Below are 22,530 nucleotides of genomic sequence, written 5' to 3'. Positions count from 1 at the left end.
GTAAATTAAGGACTGTACTGGTAATTGCCAAAGTCAACATCTTATCCTGTCACCTCCATTATGTTAAAATCTGAGACTCTGTTGTCAGTGGTAATGATTTCAAAGACAGGCAATCTACTTCCTTCTGGAGAGAAAACTCCTGACAGCATCAAGAAATTCCTTCAGGATACAGCATGAAGTGTTCCATGGGGATCTCCCTAATAGACAGGCATCCTCCCCTGATGATGCCACAGTCACAGCATCTCTGGATTCAGGCAACACCTTAGTTTTAGGCAAAATATCCCAAAGCAATGAGTTCTGAACACAGCCATGGGGATGAACTCACTTCTGTGATGCTCACAGAGAGCAGGTGCTCTTCTCCCTGCTCTTGAGGTGGGTCTCTCTGTTGACTGCCATGGCACCAGACTCCTCTTCTCTGGCCAAAGCCTATGTTTACAGAACAGGATGGATCAACCCTTCCAGCTGCCACTGGAAAAGTCCTGGAAAACCTCCTGTCCAGGGTCTGAGAATCTCTTTGGTGTTCACTTGGTTCAGGATCTATGGGAAATGGTAACTTAGAGCCAGTGCAGCCTCACTCCGCTCCCTCCATCCACGAGATGCAAACCCTTTCTGCCACTACTCTTTTCCTGGGAGGAAATGTGAAGTAGGAATTAGATTCCTGGTCTTTCAAGCATCAGCAAACACCAGGAAAAGGCTCCAGCTCCTACTGAGCTCCTGAAGCAGCAATTGTACTGCTGGTAGGCCTCTCCCTTCCTACCCCGCCTAGGGAGACGAGGATCAAGGTCACAGGAGTAATTAATTTTCTGTCATAAAGAGTTAATTACCAGGTATGTCAGACATCTGCTATCTGAATCAGACTTAAACCTGATTCTTTTGGTGTTTCTCACAAAGTTCAATTGCTACAGAGACAATTTATGAGTAATCCCTCTCAGGGTCTGAAGTTAATACTGTGCTGCCTCTGTCATGGTTTTGCTTGCCAAACTTTGTTGATATGGAGCCATACAAGACTCCTGAATATACACACTACTCTATTTGCTAGCTAGGATTGTTTTTTTTCTTTGAATATATAAGATGATGCATAATTGTTTGAATACACTGCTTATTAAAAATAGTGTTGAGAAGAACAAATTAATTTTATCCAGCTGTGTGATTTCTATCTTCCTGGTTTGGCCAATGTTTATCAGAAAGAACTGGCCACCTCTCACCCATGTTTAAACCATAGAACATTTAAATGTCTCCACTGCTTGTATCATGCCTCCTCTGCCAGATACTTTGTGCCTATGTTTCTACAGTAAGCCAGTCTGATTGCTATGTGAGGCTCTGGTTGCCAACAGCTTCAGATGAAATATTCCACACCAAAACCATCAAAAACTGCAGAAATCCTGTGTGGAATGAAACTTTCTACTTCCGGATACAGGGAAAAGTCAAGGTAAGCAACCCAAAACCTCTCTTTTTCATCTAATCTCTATGCAGTGTCTTTCAGTTTAGCCCAAAACCCCTAAACTAGAAATATCTTCTAGTGCATTTCTGAGTTTACTTAAAATTCCCCACACAAGCTGAAGCAAAGCAATTCTGGCTTTGCTGGAATCCAATTTACTCCTAGCAGATAGCTGTTATTATTTACATATGGGTAATGAGAGTCTGACCTCCTTGGGGAAGGCTGATGGGACCCGTGACAACACAGAAAAACTGAAATGAAAATATAAAATTACACTGTAACAGAAAAACACATCTTTTTCTGAAAGGACATGATGCCAAATTCTTACATGATAAAGATCTTAACTCAGTTTGGTGCTGATAATTGAACTACACTCAAATACCTGTGAACAGGTAGCTGAAAGCAGAGGGTCCAAGGACCTAGAGGGGTGATTACTGATGTGAAGTTATCTCTATTGCCCCTGCTGATGTGAAGCAATATAGGACTTTTGGTAATCCATATTCCTCCCTAAAATGGATCTCATTTTTTATGAGATCTACTTAAAAGCATAACAGCTGACCCGAAAGAGATGTCAGTTCAGCTTTAATTGATAAGACCTGGTTCTTTATACTTGCTTTCTTCCTCTCCCTTCTCACACTTTTTCATCAATTGCTTTCTGTTTCCTCTCTATAGAGCAGACACTAAGCCTGGAAGAGCTGCAGAATGTCATATTTCGTGTATGCCATACATGCTAGTGAATTGGATATTTTTCATTTCTTTTCCTAGAATGTTCTGGAAATTACTGTTTCTGATGATGACATCATTCATGATGATGACCACGCAATTGTGCTTTTTGATGTAGCTAAAATCCCCCTCGGGGAAAGAGTTTTTACAGCATTCCCACTACCCCCAGAGGTAAGAGCTGGGTCAGACATTTAGCACAGCTTGATGTCCATTCTCTCCCCTCTATTAAAGAGGTGTACTGTCTCTTCTGGTTTTACCACCAGGACTAGCTTGGTGGTAAAGATGTAGCAAAATTTATTGACCTCCTGGAAACTGCACATCAGTGACAAAATGGGGGGGCCTTCTCAAATTCCTGTTTGTTTCCTTTGGCACAGGTCATGGACAAATTTGCAAGCCCCAGAGCAGATGCAATTTTAGGGAAGCTTTGTGCTTTCAATAATCTGATAGAAAATAACAGATTATCTAATCCTCACAAAGACTATAAAAACCAAAGCAATGCCAGCACAGGGAAATGGCCTGTTTCCACAATATTTCCCTAAACACTAAGCCTTAGCATATCATGTTCAGCACAGGGAAGCTGGCAGAGAAGAAAGTGTGAAATAGGTTTGTCAGGGAGATTTGCAACCACCAAACATCCTTCGTTCTTCAAGTACAACTGAGTTCCTTGGGAAAGATAAAGCTGCCTCTGTCATTTAATGCTGATAATAGCAAGTGCAAACCAGAATATTTTTACTGATTAAATATAAAAGACACAGTGCTTGCAAAAATTAAGGTCACTTTGAAAACCTCTACACATGCTACTTGAGACAGCTTCTTTTTTTTATTTTCAGGGGAAGGAGGAGCTGGAAGTTGAATTTGTACTGGAGACAATGTGAGTAAAATCCCTTTACTGTTGGCAGCTTGGAGTTATGCATTAGTGCAGGGAAACCTTTTGTAGGTCCAGTACCACTTTAATAGCCAGAGACAAATTTTTCCAAACTTAATATATGTGCATTAAAAAATCCTTATATGAAAGGGAAAATGCCATGATGCAGAGAAGAGTTGAGAATTTTTAATTCTGTGCCTTTCTCTTAAGAATTTTGACTTAAATAGTTCAAAGTTGGCTGGCAAGCCCCACTGCAGCAAGTGTGCAGATTTACTGGGCAGTGTTCTCTGGGAAAGTCATGGCTGAGGAGAATGCTGCTACCCAACTTGTGTCATGCCTCAGCTAAGGCTGTTACAAGGACTTTCCAGGTGCCTTACAGCAATTTAATAATTTCTGATGGGTCATTATGTAGCATCTAGTGTCAAGGGAGTATACTTACAGAAATCACAAGGAGTAATGAAAAAAAAATAGTAATAAAAATTTAGAGAGAATAATGTGTCCTGCTCAGGACAGTATCCAGAACATATTGTTTATAAAATACATATTATTTCTTCTTGTTTTCCAGCCAGGGTGCTCCCGAAACCATCATCACAAATGGGGCAATAGTGGTAAAATAATGTTTTGTTCTTTTCTATTTTTTCCCACATCATTCCTTACCACAGCTGACTATAATGTCGGTGAGGGAAACATTGCAACTCTTCATTCTTTAGTGAAACTTTCTCTTAGGAGCTTTATCTTTAAGGAGAACAGCATGATCTTAGAAGTGCCTTCTGACTATTATAATTTTCCCTTGTTTTGTCTGCATCCATTGAAAATGACAATGTGTTTAGCATAGCACCATCCTCCCATGTGACAGTAAATTAATTCTCACATTCACTGTGTCTGGCAAAAGTGTCCAACACAGCTGGCCTCCCCCCTTCAAGCAATGACCTTTCCTACAATGATCCTTTCAACATCTGCCAGCACTGCTGGTGAGATGGCTGGATGAGCTATCTAATTAGATAACTCATTAGATAATAATTATCTAGTGAGTTATCTAATCTGTCCTCATCACACCCACCGTAGTGTCGTGAAGAAGCCTGTTTGGAAGTTCACTTGGACAGCAGGAGGCAAAAGAAGCGTTTTTCAGGTAAGATTATTATTTCTTAAAATAAATATTGGTGATTTTACTGTCTCTAACAAGGCCTGGACATTGCATCAGCAAAATACTAAGGCTTTAATTGATCACATTTAAGGTGATTTGTAGAAAATTTGCAGTAGGGAATGCCCCCAGTCTTGCAGCAGTTCAGGGCTCTGACTTCATGGGGAGTCTTGTGCCAGACTAGAAACAACTAGAATCAGATGATTATAGAGAAGATATCTAAAACCCATGTTGAGATTCTGCAGACCTGTGCTGCAGTACTGCTAAAACCTGAAGAATGTAATTGCTCAGGTATTATAGTTGTAATATAGTGTTAACTTTGCTCAGGATGGCTGTCACTTCAGCTGACACATGTGCACAGAAACACCTCATTTTTTGCAGGGGTTAGCCACTCAGCAGCTGGCTCCTGCCTGACCCTGGTCAAGATTCAGAGTCTAGAAGCTCCTCTGCCCACATCCCCTGAGGGGCTGGATCTGGTAGGCAATCTCAGAGCATGCATAATGCACACTGGCAGGATTAGCTGAACTATTCATATAAATAGGGTCATCTGCTGCTCATAAGAGTCAGATCTTATTTTAGGGGACTGAAAACTTCTTCAGCTCATTATTTGGCCTGGGATGAAGATGATTTACCGTGCTAAGTACCTGGTTGTATTCACTGTGTCATGATGAAACGGCAACAGAAAAGCAGCAATCTAAAATTTAGTGCCATCCATGTCACATTCCCATCTGACTCCTTGCTCAGCACACTATAATGACACAGTCTCCTGAAATGTTTGGGGTTTGGATCACTTTTAGAAGATAGTTTTCCAAATACAAAGGAAGAGGAGAAGGAATTTGCTCAAAGCTACCTTTTGCTTGCCTCTTTTTTTCCCATCTCTCTTTTTTTACAATTAAAAGTAACTTTGTGTATGCATTTTATCTCATTGTTTTAGAGAATGAGCTCACATTTACAGTGAGAGGATCCTTTGAAGAAACTCGGACAGTTTCAGTGGGCTGTGACTCCCGCTCCCCTCTCCCAGATCCCACTTTCTTCCACTATGCCAGATACAAGCAGCCCTCCCTGGATGTTGCCCTCAGAAAGAAGAGGAAGCTGCCAGCCTTTGTACGTTACCCCAGAACACGGTAGACAACACAGGCACTTCTATGACTGACGTTTATGTGTCACTAGGGAGCAAGAGGAGAACATTTCTCTTTTAACCAAAAAGCACTCCACCTTCCTTTTCAGTGTGCTTGCATGTCATGTGGGCCAAGGAGGAGAAGTGTCCCCTTGAGAATCCCTCTGAAATCCCTTCCCTCCGAGCAGGAAGTAGTTGGTGAGGTGAGTGCCTGCTGTCCATAGGGAATCCTTTGCAAGCTTTTTAAAATTCTTTCTGATTTGAATGAAGCAGAAACCAAGGGCCACTTCTCTTTTTACAGAGACAGCTGTTTTCTAACCTCCCTCCAACTTAGGGCAATGCATAGTGAAATGAATTATTTGAAGCAAAATAAACTGGGAAATTCATGGGAAAAGGGGGAAGAAGAAAAATATCTAAGCTGTTGCTCATGCTCCTTGTACTGTCCATGTACTTAACCAGGCTGGAGGTGACTGGGTGCCACTGGGACAGAGTGGTGAGCCCTGGCACACTGCCCAGGAAGCAAACCTGAGCCACAGGTGTGGGGTGCTCAACCTCTCGGGCTTCCCCTTGCACCTGACACTGTTATGTGGGAGGCCCTGGCTCAACACCCATCTTCAGTGCTGGATCCTTCCAGGGAGGTGAGCTGTAGCACTGCAGCTCCTCTGGTATTTATTTGTGTAGCTAACTAGTACCAGGCAAGCTACACTGAGTTTTAAGAGAGAGATAACTTGTGGACTACAGATGATGGTGTACTAAAGTCTTATCTATTGAATCAGTGCACATCTCTGGTTACTATTGAAATATTGAGAAGAGATCTCAGTTTTTGGAGATTCAGATTTTTGTAGGTATTCTGATCACCCAAAAGATCTGTGTCTCAGTCTGAGTGGGGGAAAGGGACTATTCTAAACAAAATATCAATATTCATCATCTTACCTTTTCAATTTTCAGCACAGAAAATTAGATTTGCTCCTTAAGGTGAAAAAATGGTAAGACACCTGTTGTTTTCCCCTTGGTTCTTTGTATTTAGATAGTTGTAAATCTATTTCCAATCCCTTTGTTTCTACTGCCTTTGTCCTGAATGCTGGTCCATCCTTATTTCAGACCATAAAATAAAATACACTCAGTACATAAAGCAAATATTTTTGGCAATAGAGCTTTTGTAATGGGACAGGGAGTTAGGAAAAGGTTTTATAAAGAACACACCAATTTTCTATTCATACTGTGCTGCAATCAATATTACATGGCAAGGGCTACTGTAGACACCCTGATACCTCTACTATTTATTGCCAAATGCAGATTCTCAATGAAAGCAACATTTCAAAACTGATTGAAAAAACATTTCTGTTTCCCAAAAGGTCTCTTTAACTGTTTTCTTCCACTAAAAGATCGAAATCAGAATAGCTGGATACTCTAAGATATGAAAAAAAGAAATAATAAATGTATCTGCATTTATTGTTTTAATGCCTACTCAAAGAGACAAATGCAAATAAACTCAGTGAAGTGATTGCTTATTTCTAAACCAAGGGAGTACACTGTATGTTTTGGAAAAATGTTCAAGCCTTAGTAAAATTTATAAGATGAATATGTTACTTTATGTTCCATATTGTAACAGAAGAGAACTTCCAGAAAAGCAGGTGCTTTTTCCATCATGCTCTTTATTTTCAGTAAGTATGCTATGAAATACACATACAGTTTACAGCCATCATTTTAAAACTTCTTCCTTAGAAGCCTGGGCAAGATTTTCACAGCAGCTTTCAAACCACAAATGTAATGCTTACAAGCATCAGAAGAACATCTGATCATGTAAATCTACAACTTCAGCAGACGTTTCACAGATACCAGTGGAAGTTCTCCCAACTTTTAAAAGCCACCTTTGAAACTCTGCCCTCTGCAGGCTTCTGGATTCACGTCTGAGACAGAACGGCTGCTATTTGTAGCTGTATTTAATTCCGGGCATCTTTGGCAGGGAGAAAAAACAAACTCCTTTCAGTTCAAAGGCAGATGGACTGTTTTTCTCCAAGAAAAAAACAGAGCATTTAATATCTTCCTCCTTTGCTCTATGTAGACCTGGTAGTGAAGGCATATCTATTTATGAAGTAAAGTAATTAGAATGCTGGCTTGGGCTACAAAAGTGATGTATGACACCTGATCCTTGCTGCAGCCAGGAAGACCTGGACGTGCGCCTGGGGTTTGATCTGTGTGCCCAGGAGCAGGATTTCCTTTGCAAGAGGAAGAAGGTGGTTGCAGCTGCTTTGAAGGACATTCTCCATCTGGAAGAGGACTTGCAGGATGATGAGGTATCTGAGACATTCTCTGCTTTCTGCACAGATAAGTGTCAAAACATAGCATTTTTGGTCACAATTTTTTGGAAACCCTGTAGTTTCGTGTACAGCTGAGTTATTTTCTCTGTGGCTGACTTCTTTTCTCTAGGGAAGAAATGAGTACCTATCACAAACATGAATAAAAAGCCTGAAGCCCTGAATCTAGAGGATCTAGCCTTGTGTTCAGTAGCAGTCTGCCCTATAACATAGAGAAGGGCTTGGTGCTCTCAGAGCCAAGGCCAAAGTTTCTTTTTGGCCAGATCTGAACAGTGGATTCAGCACTCCATTCCCTCATGGCTAAAACTGGATTTTATTTTGTGTATCATTTGTGCCACCATTTAGGGTCCTGTTGTGTGAACATAGCATGCTGCCAGTCTGACTTAATCTTGCTCAGCAACAGGACTGATAACAGAAATTTTAAGGCAGGGGAAAATCAGGTGTCTCTTCTTTTTAATTATGCACCTATGACTGGAGTGTGAAGCCCAAACGCAAATGCAGACGTGATAAATTTTTCTTGTTTGGACCTAAACTGTGTCTAGCTTTTCTTGCAGTGCTGGACTTTCAGACACAAGACTCTGCCTTTCAATGCCAGCACTAAGCCATGGGTCATTCCCTTCCCCTCAGATGTTGAGCCCATACTTCCCTGCAGAGCATAAAATCTCTCTCTATTCTTCCAGTTTGTATATGACATTCATTCACTCCAATGCACAGTAGCTGTCCTTACTGTTAAAGAAGCCAATTTGTGTTTATGAATTAATTCTGCTTCTAAGAGTGCCAGTTCCTGGATTTCTGTATGATCACAGAAGCAAGGAATTGCAGCTCACTTGCATACCCAGTACTGTGTATACAAATGTGGTAGGTGGAGTGAGCATGGTTCCTCTTTCCCTCCAGAAGCTTTAAAAGGGAATGGTATCACCAACCTCTGGTTTCAGGGCTTTTGAATTGTCCTGGGCTCTTAAATCCATCAGCCATGACATTTCTAGTATGGTCTGTAGAATAACTGTACAATAGTTTCAGCAAACTTCAGGAAAAGAGAAGTCATCACTGCCCACATGGAAATTGTGAGACAGCACTGAAATTTTCTGGTCTGATAATAATCTGATTCAGATGAAAGAAGGTACCACTTCCTCTAATTTTTTGCTGCTCTGTGTTAATGGTTTTCTAACAGAGCACTGAAAATGTGATAATGGATTTCATGTTCTATTGCAGAGCTGCTTGACAGAGGAAAATATGAAATGGGGCATGTAAGGAGTATTTCTTACTCCTTACATGCCCCATTATTAATTCTTCACGTTGATGGCATGTTTTCACTACTTTATCAGTGCTGTAAATTTCTCCTTCCAATCAGGGATGTCTCAGGCCATGTTACTAAATGCATGTATTCTGGGATTGAACAGGTACCTGTGGTGGCAATCATGACAACAGGAGGTGGAACCAGAGCTCTGACAGCCATGTATGCTCACCTCCTCAGCGTGCAGGAAATGAATGTCTTGGACTGTGTCTCATACATCACTGGTTTATCTGGAACAACTTGGTAAGACCAAGATAAAAAAACAGGAATTTTCCATAATTGACATCAAGGAGTGATCTTGAGTTGTATGATCTTAACTATCAAGAAAAGGCTTTCTTTTTCTAATGTGGCTTTTGTTGTTGTTGTTGTTGTTTCTTTCAGTGGGTATTTTCTCACATTTGCAATTAATTAAATATGTGGATAGTACCAAACTCATGGTGTTTTTTTCACATAAATGAAGATGATAATATACAAACCTCCATAAATTCCCAAAGCTCTGCTTCAAAACTCAAACTTTTCCTTTTGGGGTTTTTTGGTTTGTTTTTTTTTTAGGACCATGTCAAACTTGTATGAAGATCCTGACTGGTCCCAAAAGGATCTGAAGGAAACCCTCAATGATGCCCGAAAGCATGTACTTAAAAATAAGTTTGTGACTTGTTTTGCCCCTGATCGTCTGAAATACTATTTGGAAGAGTTGTGCCAGAGGAAACAGGAAGGACACCAGCTGTGTTTTACAGACCTGTGGGGACTCATCATTGAAGCCATGTTACATGATAAGGTACAGTAACAGCCCGTTTTTCTTCAGATTTCAATATCTAGTGACTACAGCAGTGAGGAAAGGCAGTAAATCAAAAACTGGTTGAGATTGGAAGGGACCTCTGGAGTTCATCTTGTCCAAGCAGGATTAGAAAGGGCCAGCTACCCTGCACTGCGGGCTTTGAATATCTCCACAGCTGAAGACTCCACAAATTCTCTGGGCAACACACGCCAATGTTTGACCACCCTTATGCAAAATGGGTTTTTTGCATGTTTGTTTTTCATATAGATGCCTAAAGCATGTGCCTTGGCAGTACCATTCATTGTGCTTGTTGGCTGTATTATACAGATCTTAACATCACTCCTGGTACAGAAAGGATGGGAATGAAGAGAAATAACAGATAATTCACAGTATGAACCTCTTTTAACTTATTCCTCACGGAATGTAGAAGGGGCTCACAAGAAGGTTAGAGAGAGACTATTAACAAGGGCATGCAGTGGTAGGACAAGGAGGGAATGACCTTAAGATGAAGAAGGGTAGGTTTAGATAAGGTATTAGGAAGAATTCTTCACTATGAGGGTAGTGAGGCACTGGAACAGGTTCCCAGAGACCCTCTGTCTCTGGAGGTGTTTAAGACCAGGTTGGATGGGGAACAACCTGGTCTTGTGGAAGGAGCCCCTGCCTATGGCAGTGGGATTGGAACTAAGGGATTTTTAAGGGCCCCTCCAACCCCAACCATTCTGTGATCCTGTGAATTCACATGTAAATATTTGAATGAAAATCCTGCTGTTGTTTCAAAAGTGCTGCACAATAAGGCAAGGCAAAGGAAAATCACAAGCCCAAAGACAGTACCTCTGAGACATCCCCCTGCAAACATTTCCAGCAAGAGCTGTGTTCTAATTTAATCTTTATGAATATTTCTTTCCCACTAGGCCATATACTTTAGAATGAGAAAACATCTCCCCTGTAATATGATTAACCCCACACAGCCACATTTCTACTGCCTGGTCATAGCACAGTGGTAGAGACTCCCTGGGGTTGTGTTCAGCAGGGAGCTGGGAGTGTCCCCAGAGCCCTGTCCCCTGGCCAACAATAGCGCAAGGGAAGCCTGGTGGCACTGGTGGCACAGCCATCCTTCCACGGGCTGCTCTGCACAGGGGGAGCACCTGCAGACCTGCAGCTCTGCTTGTAGGAGCACATGTACCAACCTTGGATCTGCTCCCAAACCATCCCACCCTTTCCACCCTACCTGAGTTCTGCAGCAGAAGGACCAAGGCTTGCTGAACACTAACTCTGCATGAGCCTTGTCTCTGTCACAGTCTGAGGAAAAAGTGTTTTTCTGGCCAGTCAGAGAGGGGTTTACTCTTTCATAATGAAATATTTCCTGTCGACATTCCCAGACATTTTTTGTGAAATAAAAAATGTGGGTAGCAGCCTTTTCTCCTTACCACATTCTTTTAACATATGAATTTAGGATTATTTGTGTGCTGAAGTGTTGGGGCAAGGGAGGGGCAGGGATAGGGATGACAGCACCTTTCTAAACTAAGCAACTGGGGAGCGTCCTAGTTGGAGTCATGTATGCACTGCATTGTTAGAACTCAGGCTCTTTGTGTCATCCAACTGTCCTCAGCTACTGTCATTTCTCAAAACAGGAGGACTGCCATAAGCTCACAGATCAGCAGCAGGCACTAAATCAGGGTCAAAACCCCCTGCCCATCTACCTCTCTCTCAATGTGAAGGATAAAATCAGCGACCAGGATTTTAGAGGTAACAGTACTTCGGAATTGCATTTAATATTTAATCCCAATTGGGGTCAATTTAAGATTAGATAAGGATATTGATTCAATGCACAAATACTCTGAAGGCTAATCCACCTCAAAGGAGAAATTTAATAGTAAATATTTTGAAGACCTTCGTATAATTCAGCATCCAGGATCAAAAGCAAGACAGCAGAAGACACTGCACTTCTGTGCACATTATGCACAGAAACTGTCAAAAAGTTTATGTGGACATGAAATTGTAAGGGGACAATTTGTTCTGCATGTTCACTACTGTGAAATGTACATGAATAAATGGCTGTTGCAAAGGGTGTTCATTAGAAACCAGTCTGCCTTAACCTGGCCAATATCATGTTTAATTCCAATAACTATGCTTCTGCTGCTGTAATCAGGCTGTTTTATGCCTTTTCTTTTAGAATGGGTGGAGTTCACCCCTTATGAGGTAGGATTCCCAAAATATGGCGCCTTCATTCCTGCAGAAGATTTTGGCAGCGAGTTCTTCATGGGTCGCCTGATGAAGAAAGTCCCAGAATCCAGAATCTGCTTTTTGGAAGGTGATTTGTTGTTCTGGGAAAAAGTAGTATAATATAATCTGCTCCTGCACAAATCTACCAGGAGCATTATATAGTAAAATACCAGAACTGATTAACAGGTCACAATCTGCAGAATTTTTCATTCTCTCTGATCTCATTCATCTTAACAGATTTATTGATTTCATCTGTGGTTATGCTTACTGACACGAGACCTTCACAATACATATATATATATATTTGTCAGCAACAAATGTTGCTGTGTATCATTGCTGCTAAGTTAAACCATCCATTTCTTCTGCAGCCTGAGTCACTAAAATGCTACAAAGTTCCTGCCACATCTAGCCCTGATTAATTCTTAAGATAAAATTTTCATTTCAGAGTGCAAATAGGTGGTAATATTTATCTTTTTTCCCCTCTTGCATAAAAAAGTGAAAGCAGTAAGGAAACCTTTCTTCCCTTTGCAAAAGCAATCTCTTGCCCCATTGCTCTTTCTACTTCCACCAACTGCATAAAGGAAAAAGGAAGTTTCAGGGGGTTTTTCTGAGAAGTTGAAACTTTTTGCTTGTGTGGAGATTTGACTACAGCTAATGGTGAAGTGTAAGGGAGCAACTTAGAATCTCTCTGTCCCTGGCTGCAGTTTCTGGTAAGGATCCAGGTCTTCCCTTCTGTGATCAGAAATGCTCTCAGGCCACCACCCCCTTTCTACACCTTGGCACTTTCTTCCTACCTTCTCTAGAATGATGCAGGGACATTTCTGCCCCCGTTCCCTGAAGTGTCCAGTGACACAGTTATTTGAGAAGTTTACATCAAATTCTTTTGCACCCCATTTATTTTCTGTCAAATACATCCTATGCCACAGGGATCTGGAGCAGTGTATTTTCCTTGAATCTCATGGATGCTTGGTATATATCTGTGAATTCAGAAGACTTCTGGCACAAATGGACACGAGACAAAATTACTGACATAGGTGAGTTATTCTTATGTGATTATTTTGTTTTATTTTTTTCTCCCTCTTTGCTGCTACTCTCTTACTGAATTTTTCAAAGCCCCTGTCAAACATTCTCTTCAGGAATTTCCATTATCCACATGTAAACCAGAAGGAAATTCATGCCATGTATTACATATGGCAATTATTTCAGTTGTATGTGAAAAGAACCCACAGGATCCATTGCAGAAAAATAAAAGAGACAATGGCCCTCTTATGAGATGTTTTCTGAGCAGGAGGGTAAAACTAGAGAAAAATATCCCTGTAGTTGGAAGATGCTCACATAGCAGTCCACAGTGTTCTAGTCCTCTCTCAGAAGTTGGAGCATCAGAGAAATGACAGCAAACAACATCCTTGCATCTCTGGAGTCTACAAAACATTGACACAAACTTCAGTACTATTGGAAGTCATTCCAAACTAGTCGTAAGGATGAGATTTGCAAAACATTATACAGAATTAAGAAAGTTCTGCAGGGTCAGATTTCAAGGAGAAATACTCAAGACAAACACATTACAAAGAGAAGATGACAAGGAAGAGAAGTATTTCAAAAAGGCTTGCTTATTTTATCTTCTAGCACTTGCAAAGGAGTAATTTCTGGTTGTTTAATCAAGGATTCTGTATTTGCTAGTGAGGAACATTAGTTGTGTTTGAGTGGCTGAGAGATTGTTTTTGTGTGGCTTTTTATGTGTCTGAGAGAGAAAATGTGGCATGGAGTAGCAAAGGAAGACACAGTTAAGTGCAAGATTTTTAATGGATAAAACCGTAGTAAAGCAAAGAAATATCTACTTGGTGAGGAGGAGTCTTTTGCAGTACAAAGCCTTTATCACTGAGAGATGAGAAGAAGAAAGGGATTTTTTCAAAGCTTAGCTAAAAAACCCACGAGGTTTGTGAAAATTCTGGAAGTAAAAAGAGAAAGAAGTCCAAATTTTCCAAACATATTATACTAAAAGATGACTGCACAGATTGATTTCAACAGTGAAAGCACATATATAAGCTGTTATTTTTTCTTCTGCAGATGATGGAGCTCTGTTCCCCACAAGACCAAACGAGCTGGATACTCGAGTGGTTTGTCCTCCTGACAGCTTTTCAGAAATATTCCGAGATGTTGCAATGTTACGTCCAGCAGCCTCAGAAATCCATAACTTCCTGAAAGGCCTCCAGATAAACAACAACTACCTAGAGAGCGAGTTTTCCAAGTGGAAAGGTATGGTAACAACACCCTGCTTTGAGTTATAGTTTAAACCATCCTTGTAAAAAAGAACCAATACTTAAAAAGTTATCAAGCTAACTGCTTTTTTGTTTCGTTCTGATAGTATTTGATGCTGTTTGCCTCTGGAAGCTAAAATTAGGAGAGGCTTCAAACTAAGTTCTTTAAAAAAATCATAAAGGCTCACAACTGATAGGTGAGAAGAGTCCCAATTAGTCAGCCATGCTCAAGGGATGTGGCAGGGAGCTTTGTTTCCTGTTACATTTTTACTTCTAAGTAAGATATAACCTTTGTAGCAGTATTCCCTGTCATCCAGGTAGGGAATTTTTTTGTTCAGTCTGGCACCAGATATTCCATGTAAAATTGTAGCTGTGTGCCAGTTCTCATAGTGAGCAAGGCACCCAACATATTTAGTCTTTTTTCTGTGTTGAGAGAGCAAGGTGCCATTTAAATTTGTTTCATATTAACAGGGAAAAAAAAAAAAAAAGAGAACAAAAAAACCACATCAACCTGGTCAGAGTCACACACAAGATGAATTAAGTCTATTCTTCTGAGCCCCAAGTTAATCCCTTTTAGTCAGAGGAAAGCCAAAGAAACTGCAGAGTAAAGAGTGAAAAGAGGAAGCCATATGAGGAACTGAGAAATGACTGAACTGCAGCCATCAGCTATATAGGTGGGTCTAGGACCCAAGAAAAGTTGAAGTCCCTTTTTGTTAACAACAGACTTTCCTCAGCACTTCCCTTGCACTGGGCACTTTCTCTGATAAAACCTGCTTCTCTCCTAGACTGTGAGCTGGACTCCCAGCCCAACCACCTGACAACAGCAACAGACTACCTCATCTTGATTGATACTGCATTTGCCTTTGCTACCAGTTACCCACCCCTTATGAGGCCAGAAAGGAAAGTGGATGTCATCTTGCATTTCAACTACAGCTCAGGTTCACAGACAGGGGTGAGTCTTGCACATTTTTCTTCACTGACTTCTCTGTTTCATCACTGAATTCCCAGAATGGCTGATCCTCTACTCATAGAAACTTTTGTTTTTCCCCAATATCTGGGATGTGTTGATAAGGAAACAGTTCACTGTTAACTGGGGGTCACATGTCTTTACGGAACAGTACAAATGTTATCAGGAACTAATCATTCAGTAAACTATACCTGCCCATTTTACACAGAAGTGGCTTTAGCTGATTTGAAGGCAGTCAGAAGTAGAATGAATGAAGCTAATTGCCTTTAAACATTGCCTAATATTTCTCAATGCAATCATGCATATTCCTGTGCAAGGGAAAATGAATCTTCAGAACAATATAACTGCAACAATAGAAGGGTTTGAGGCAGAAGACCAGATATGCAAATAAATGCAACAACAGTTTGCATTTAGGAATGTTAAATTCCTTAGGAAAAAAATGTTGTCTAAAGGCAACTTCTTCATAATGAAATGTGAAAATAGCCAATGTAGATTTTCAGAGACATGTGGACTCAGATCCATCTCACTTAACTCTGGCCTTCTAAGGCTTGGCTCCACAACAACCTCAACATACACCTAAATTGGATGTGTACCATAATCTGTCAGAACCTGTCCCTTGCCCCACAAATATTCCCAGTGAAATTAGATTTTGGTCAAATTCAAAGTTCTTCCCATGTGTCCTGATGTTTTCCTTTGTTTTCTTTTCCTATTTTTCCTATTTCAAGCCCCTGAAAGATGCCTCTAAATACTTCGCGAAACAGGGAATTCCTTTTCCTACAAAGGTGCCAGATGATCAGGAAACTCCACATCTGAAGGAATGCTACATTGTTGGTGACAAAGAGAGCCCAGAAACTCCTATTGTGATATTTTTCCCTCTAGTAAATGACACCTTCAGGGAGTACAAAGCGCCTGGTGAGTTAACAGTTACCTGTCACATTAACAGCCAGTGGCCACTTTCTTCCCCTTTTATACTGGATAATATCTGGTTTTCAGGTCACACTGTAATAACAGACTTTAACTCTCTTTGCTTAGATATGAATAATATCAAAACACTTTAAATATGTGATTTTTCCTGGATAGTAGAGAAGCGTGTGTGATTAGCCTTTGGAACATATTTACCTTTTCAGATTTTTTTGGTCTTTTTATAAGCAGATTGTAGTTAATTGAGGAAAACAATATTTTGTTTATCTGCAGTAGCAGAAATTAGCAGGGGTAATTTCCTCTCATACTTGTCATCCTCTCCTGTTAGAGAATGCTCCAAGGAGTCTAAGGATTTCATTGTTTAAAATAATTTCCAGGCTTACAGTTAGGCAGATAACCTTGAAAACAAAAGTATGAAGTAGCAAAGTGATGAAAATGTAACAGTGAAGTGATGAAAGTACAACACTGGGCCATTCCAACAGTGTCTGTTCCCTTTGAAATTCAAAGAGTGTCAATAGCAACATTGCCAGTCACTTCTAAACAGATGAATTCCAAGTCCTGGTACCATATCCTACATGCCATAGCATTCTCTTGCTACCAAAGTCTCAGTTACTCCTTCTCCAGATGCTAAAATTCCTAACTCAGATTGTGAGTTCACTTCAAAGCCCCACAGTGTACTTGCAAGCCAGAAGTTCTATGTTAGTACATGGCACGTTCAATTTAAAACCAAAACAAAGGCAGAAGCTACTGTCCCAGTTGTATCTTATCCCAGTTGTACCTTATCCTTTTATATTGAGTAAGTTGTAAAAAATAATATGGCACTTTTGTGTTGGCAATTGAGTTCATTGCACATTTGAGGTGTACAACTGTGGTTTTGAACAGGATTCAAACAGACTAAGGGTATTTATGCAAGTACACAGACCATTCTACTCCAGCTCTCACCACTGATGAGATAGCCCAAAAGTTGCTCTCTGCAGTTGCCTTTTGTAGAGAGAATTAAAGCAAGGAAAAAAGAAGAAAGAAGTAGAAGGAGGACTGAGATTTAGCTTCTGTACTGCTCTTCTATACTGAACTGCTCTTGTATATTGCTCTGTGAGGGAGTTTGCTGGCCTTCTTCCCCTCACTAATTTCCAGAAATGAGAGATGCCCAGCCTAAGTCAGTTATCTACTATCAGGTGTACATCTGATGATGTGCAGATGTTAAATGTCAACATAAATTATCAGCAAGTCTGAAAAGGGGTGTTGCTGGGTATGAAGAAAATTCATTTGAAGACCTGCACAATATCTGCATATTGCATACACCTGAGGCAAGCTTGTGCTGCCCAACCAGTTCAGCTGGCAGCTGCAAGATGAGACTAAACAGGAAGAGAAAGAAGGGGTCCTCGTCACACCCCCTCGAGCAAAGTGTCAGCTGAGCTGGCATGAAAGGGCTCTGTGCTGGCAGGTTTTCTGGGAGGACTGACACCTTGCAGCTGAGACCTGGCCCCCACAGCAGCAGGATGGATGCTGCAGAAGGTCCTGTGAGGCTGGAAAAGGATATCTGCCTTTTGTTAGTGACAGGCAGAGATCAGCTTAAGTTATGGTGCTTCAGTACCAGGACTAGCCCAGATCTATTTTGTACAGCATGTGAAGTTTTAGTACAGTCTCATGAATGGGCAGGTTTTCCATAGGCAGCTCATCCATCAGGTGTTCAGAAGGGGAATTTAGAGTCTGGGCAGTGAACAAGTAAAACTGACATATTCAAACTGCTTGACTTCTGCGCTGTTAGGCTATTCCATAATCAAGTAGAAAGGGAATTCTCTGTGGGACACTGCTTCAGTTGGGTGGCACCAGTTCACGGTAACCCTGTCTGCAAAGCTGAGAGGAGTACATCTACTGGACACTGAGAGACCCTTCAAGGCAAATCAGATGGATGTTGTTAGCTCCATGTTGGTAGAGAAGATTCCCCAAATGCATGAGGTACTCTCAGGGAGATGCTGACTTTTCCCAGTGCCTACTCCCCTGCCATGGCTCGGGTGGTGCAGGTATCTGTGACTGTGGAGGGTGCTTGTTTCCTACAGTAACACCTCTTGGCAATGTGATGGTCTCTCTGGAGGCTGACAGGAAAATTCTCATGTTTCTGATACTCTCTCTGACAGTATTACCTACCATTTCTGGGTTGGTAATGCTCTCTTTCCCTCATGCCAGCTGTTAGAAAACCAAAGGGTCTGTGGAAATGATGAGAAAGCATAAAAACATATGTGACCCTGATTTGATCTGGGAAAGAGTTAATTTTCTTCCTAGCAGCTGGTATAGTGCTTGTTTGGGATCTGGAATGAAAATTATGTTGCTCTTCCTTTTTTGTCCCAATAAACCACCTTTATCTCCACCCACATCTTCTCCCTTTGCTCTTCTGGTTCTCTCCCCACCCCCTGGTCAGGGTGTACTGAGCAAGCATCTGTGTCACTTAGCTGCTAGCTGGGGTGAAACTGTGACATGAAATTACAGGATAACACACAGCAGTGGATCTCCACCTCCTTGGGTCTCTGCCCCACTGGTGGGATCTTCAGCTGTCCTTTAGCAGTCAAAGGCACATACTGGAATCCAGTAATCTTCAAATTCAGAATCCAACAAAATTAATTGACCTCCTCCCTTCCGAGAATCTATTTATTCTATGTATTAGCAGATAGATAGATAGAAGCTCAGCCTGCTTATATGCCATGTCCCATTGGTGCAGAGTCAAGCAAAAAACTGATTTAGTTTAGGTTTGTGATCCACTATTTGTGCATGCCTGAGAAACACCCAGACCCTGATTGTTTTCTGCAAATTAACGGAGCCATTGCTTGTCTGCTAGGTGTGAAGCGCAGTCCCTCCGAGATGGCAGAGGGTGAGGTTGATGTTACCAATGCCTGTGGCCCATATTACATAAACAATCTGAGCTATTCAGAGGAAAATTTTGACAAACTGGTGAACCTAAGTTACTACAACGTCCAGAACAACAAAGATTTGATTCTTCAGGCCTTGCGCACAGCTGTGGAGCGGAAAAAGCAGCTCAAGAAAGAGCAAGCGCTGCAAAAACCACCCGATGGCCATGGCATGTGTGTGCCTGCCAGAGAGGGAACCCAGCACTTGGCTGGCTGCCCAGCACCAGGGAGCATGAAATAAAGGAGAGTCCTATTGATGAAGAAGAAAAGGAATTTTATTAGGAAGTGAAGACAAGCCAAAGAACGCTAAGAATAACTCTTCAGTTGTCATCAAAAATGTTAAGCCTGTCTGTCAGTGGAGGGAATAAACTGAAAAAAACAGCTCTTCCTTAATGAACTCGTGTGCTTCCCTCGTTGGCAACCTCAGGAGCGTGGCTAGGAGAGGCTCTGCTCCACTGTACTTGCACAAGTGACCTTCCAGGCCGGGCCAAACTGCACGGACGAGGAAGCATAAGGAAGTTTACACTGGCTGTTTGTGTTCTACCTGGGCTATAGAAACAGAGGACTGCTGGCCCAGAAATGCATCAGAGAACAAAATCCATTGTCTCTAAAAAGAAATCAAGGAAGCCGTTTGTGAACTAAGAAATCTTTATGTGAATGTAAATAAATATTAAATTTATATATAATAAACCACTACTTCTGAGTAGGAGTTACAGCAAATAAATAGTTTTCCTATCAAATACATGTTTCAGCCACTTATTTTAGGTGCTTCTTCCTCTAATAGCAATACAAAGAAAACAGGCAGACATTTCATAGCTGCTGAAGAATTACTGAAGAAAAACGTGTACCTGCTCCAGACCTAGATGTAAGCTTGTGCAAGATTCTGGGACCCCTTGAGTTTAGGATTAAAACTAAGACCCATTTATACAAGAACCAACTCATGTTAATTTGTTTTAGCAAGCTGGATTTAAATACTATTGATAATACCAAACATTCTTTATTATTGATAATATTAAAATGTTTGAGACTATTACATAAACACAGACAAAGCAAAACTGAACTTGTGTGCCTAATATCACTCATGCAAATATGATTTTTTTTAACTTGCTGTAGAGTATAGCAAATGAAGTTAACAGAGCATCAACTTTCAACCTTCTGATGCTTTGGTTGTGAGACTAACACATCTCTTTTCCAGCAAGCAGTCTGGGTTTTTGGTAGATGGAATCTGTAAAAGTCTACATTTATTCTTCTTCTAATTTTTTTAAATCAATGCTATAGTTTTATTTATTAGACATCTTGTATCCACAAGCCCATGTTTACTACAGGCTTCCCCACTCCTGAATTCTGCTGCAGTGTTATTTGTCAAGAAATCCTGTTATTGTGGGCCAGAAATGGAAGTCTGACAAATTCCTTTGGTCTCAAGGTTGAGGGTCTCCTCCTGGGTGGTGCACAGAGATGTAACCCCTCTGTTTGCCACTTAGGGCAGTGAACACTTAGCTGCATGCTACAGGAGCCCAGAGAGCTCCTGCACTGTATGCCCAGAGTTTATCTCCCATGGAAACAAGAGAGCAAACAAGACTGCATCAGCAGTCATGCTGGTGAATGCTGGATCTCATCATAGTATGGGACAGGATGTAGGCAGAGGGCACAGCCAGACCTGGGAATTTGGAAGCGCTCCCAGGTTCCCATATACAGTTAGAGCTTTATTGTCTGAAGGGCAAAAATTATTTCACCAACAGCAGGAAGCATCTAGGCAGGAAGTCTGAAGACAAGCAGAACAAGGTGTGTGAGTGCAAACACTTCCCTGCCCTTCCTGCTGCTTTCAGCAGACACGAAAGGGTCATGGAGAACCATGAGCACTTTACCCCATTTCAAAAATCTTGCATGGAATAATTACTCAGTATCTCAGTTTCCTATGTTCAACAAGAATACAGAGGAAAATGTCTGGCCTGATTAAGGAGGTGGAACTGCTTCCACACAAGGTACAAATAGCTAGAAAAAGAACAGGAGGAGTGAAAGACAGAGAAGAGAGAGATGCATGAAGTCAGTGCATGTCTCTTCTATCACAAGACCCAGAGAGGATCAGACGAAACTAGTGAACAGCAGGTTTAAACAGAGTGAGGTAGTTCTGCACACATGTAATTAACTTTTCTTGTTGAAAAAGTTTTATGCATTCAAAAAACTGTTTGAGGCACTCACTGGAAAATTTTTAGGGATTGAAAAAATACAATGGCTCTGCATCTGCCTCAGTCCTGCACTGAATCATGAATTCCCAGAGACTCAGAGGACAGTCTGAGGCAGTGTCATACCTGCCCTGTGAGGTATGTGAGCTATGTAAGCTTCTCCAGTCACTAAAGACTGGATTTAGCACCACAGACAAGGGGGAAAGGAACCTCACTCCACACTGCAGTACTTAGGTTTTCCACAGCTCAGATATTTTTGCAGATAATTAATAATTAGGAGCAGTCAGACCTCTAAAGATGTGGTGATACAAGACTAATTTAAAAGAAATTACTGAAGTAAAATAGAGAAGGTGTAAGTAACTACAATGATAACTTAATTACCTATTAATTGAGCCATAGAGAGAATGAATGACAATTAAAGGAATACAAAACCAAACTATGAAAAGGAGAGTTTAAAAATGGAGGAAACCAGTCAGCAAGACCCTATGTGAAATGGTATAAAATCTTTGGACTCAGCATGGAAATTGCAACAAGAGAGTTGCAAAATATATGCACAGCCCTAAATATAATGCAAAGCAAGGAACCAAGAAAAGGCAAAGCGGTTAAATGCCCAGAACTGAGCATTGCTAAAGTCTAACATCTGTTCTTTGAGGAACAGCATAGAGAGGAAGGAGATGAGAAGAGCACATCTAAACCTGCTGATGTATTTAGAAAAGACCTGGAGCATATAGAGAAAATGCAGCATTCAATATGGAAATGAGGATGAAGAAAGGCACATAGATAAAAATGTTAAACAGTAGATGTGCTGGACTAGCAAAAGGGGATTTAAGTGATGTGGATGCTCTGAAGGGCACATTTGTAATAGAGTGTTTAAACACAGTTTTAGCAAAAAAATCCACTTCTTTTCTTTTAACTGAGATCCCAAAGGTTTTTTTTAGTTAGTGAGCACAAACTTTATTGTCAGAGGAGAAAAAAGAGTTGTTTTATTGATTTCCCCAAGGTTGTAGTGAATCTGGCGTTACAGTCCACTAAAATCTCCTGTAAAATCAATGGGCAAGGTGGCTTAACACGATGCAGGACCTGAGGTTAGAACTAATGGCCGTATCTTCTACACACGTCTCACAGAAAGATTTCCCTGTTATACTAAGATTTTTCACAGTGTTTAAAACAGTGGCCTGATGTTGCAGCTAAACACCACGGCGCTTAGTCACACGTTTCTTTTGCGTCCAAGGACAGCAACCATCATCAGAAAAACACGAAAAGCATTTGGGCGATTCTAGGTGCAGATCGGAGCTGTCAAAGTGTTTCCGGATTTCATCGCAAGGGGCTGAGATTTTTAGCTCAGAAGAGCAGCAGGCACAATTAACCTCCAGAGGCGGACTTGTGGCCAAAAAAAAAAAA

The 22,530-nt window shown here is 41.1% G+C and overlaps 2 protein-coding genes across 13 annotated transcripts in view; one reads left to right on the top strand and one right to left on the bottom strand.

The window, feature by feature from the left end:
• The window catches only part of LOC103826981 (cytosolic phospholipase A2 epsilon-like), a 37,919-nt gene extending 18,221 nt beyond the window's left edge, over window positions 1–19,698 (top strand). For 7 of the 12 annotated variants that reach the window (XM_050975235.1, XM_050975231.1, XM_018907636.2 and 4 more), the window contains 18 exons: window positions 1,293–1,429; window positions 2,204–2,332; window positions 2,992–3,032; window positions 3,592–3,634; window positions 4,092–4,155; window positions 5,102–5,271; window positions 5,395–5,487; window positions 6,233–6,270; window positions 7,446–7,581; window positions 9,003–9,139; window positions 9,449–9,674; window positions 11,306–11,420; window positions 11,848–11,985; window positions 12,824–12,931; window positions 13,965–14,153; window positions 14,941–15,107; window positions 15,848–16,034; window positions 18,877–19,697. In XM_050975235.1, coding sequence (XP_050831192.1) covers window positions 1,293–1,429; window positions 2,204–2,332; window positions 2,992–3,032; window positions 3,592–3,634; window positions 4,092–4,155; window positions 5,102–5,271; window positions 5,395–5,487; window positions 6,233–6,270; window positions 7,446–7,581; window positions 9,003–9,139; window positions 9,449–9,674; window positions 11,306–11,420; window positions 11,848–11,985; window positions 12,824–12,931; window positions 13,965–14,153; window positions 14,941–15,107; window positions 15,848–16,034; window positions 18,877–19,187 — 2,429 coding nt within the window. In that variant the 3' untranslated portion in view covers window positions 19,188–19,697. Of the gene's footprint in view, window positions 1–1,292; window positions 1,430–2,203; window positions 2,333–2,991; window positions 3,033–3,591; window positions 3,635–4,091; window positions 4,156–5,101; window positions 5,272–5,394; window positions 5,488–6,232; window positions 6,271–7,445; window positions 7,582–9,002; window positions 9,140–9,448; window positions 9,675–11,305; window positions 11,421–11,847; window positions 11,986–12,823; window positions 12,932–13,964; window positions 14,154–14,940; window positions 15,108–15,847; window positions 16,035–18,876 lie in introns of all 12 variants that reach the window. The other 5 variants (XM_050975230.1, XM_030240610.2, XM_050975229.1 and 2 more) reach the window with 2 other exon arrangements.
• MAPKBP1 (mitogen-activated protein kinase binding protein 1) overlaps window positions 1–22,530 on the bottom strand; it is a 529,170-nt gene that overhangs the window by 210,119 nt on the left and 296,521 nt on the right. The window lies entirely within an intron of this gene.

The sequence above is a fragment of the Serinus canaria genome, chromosome 5 (genome assembly GCF_022539315.1).
Source record: "Serinus canaria isolate serCan28SL12 chromosome 5, serCan2020, whole genome shotgun sequence".
Classification (NCBI taxonomy): domain Eukaryota; kingdom Metazoa; phylum Chordata; class Aves; order Passeriformes; family Fringillidae; genus Serinus; species Serinus canaria.
This window is presented reverse-complemented; position numbering and strand designations above follow the sequence as displayed.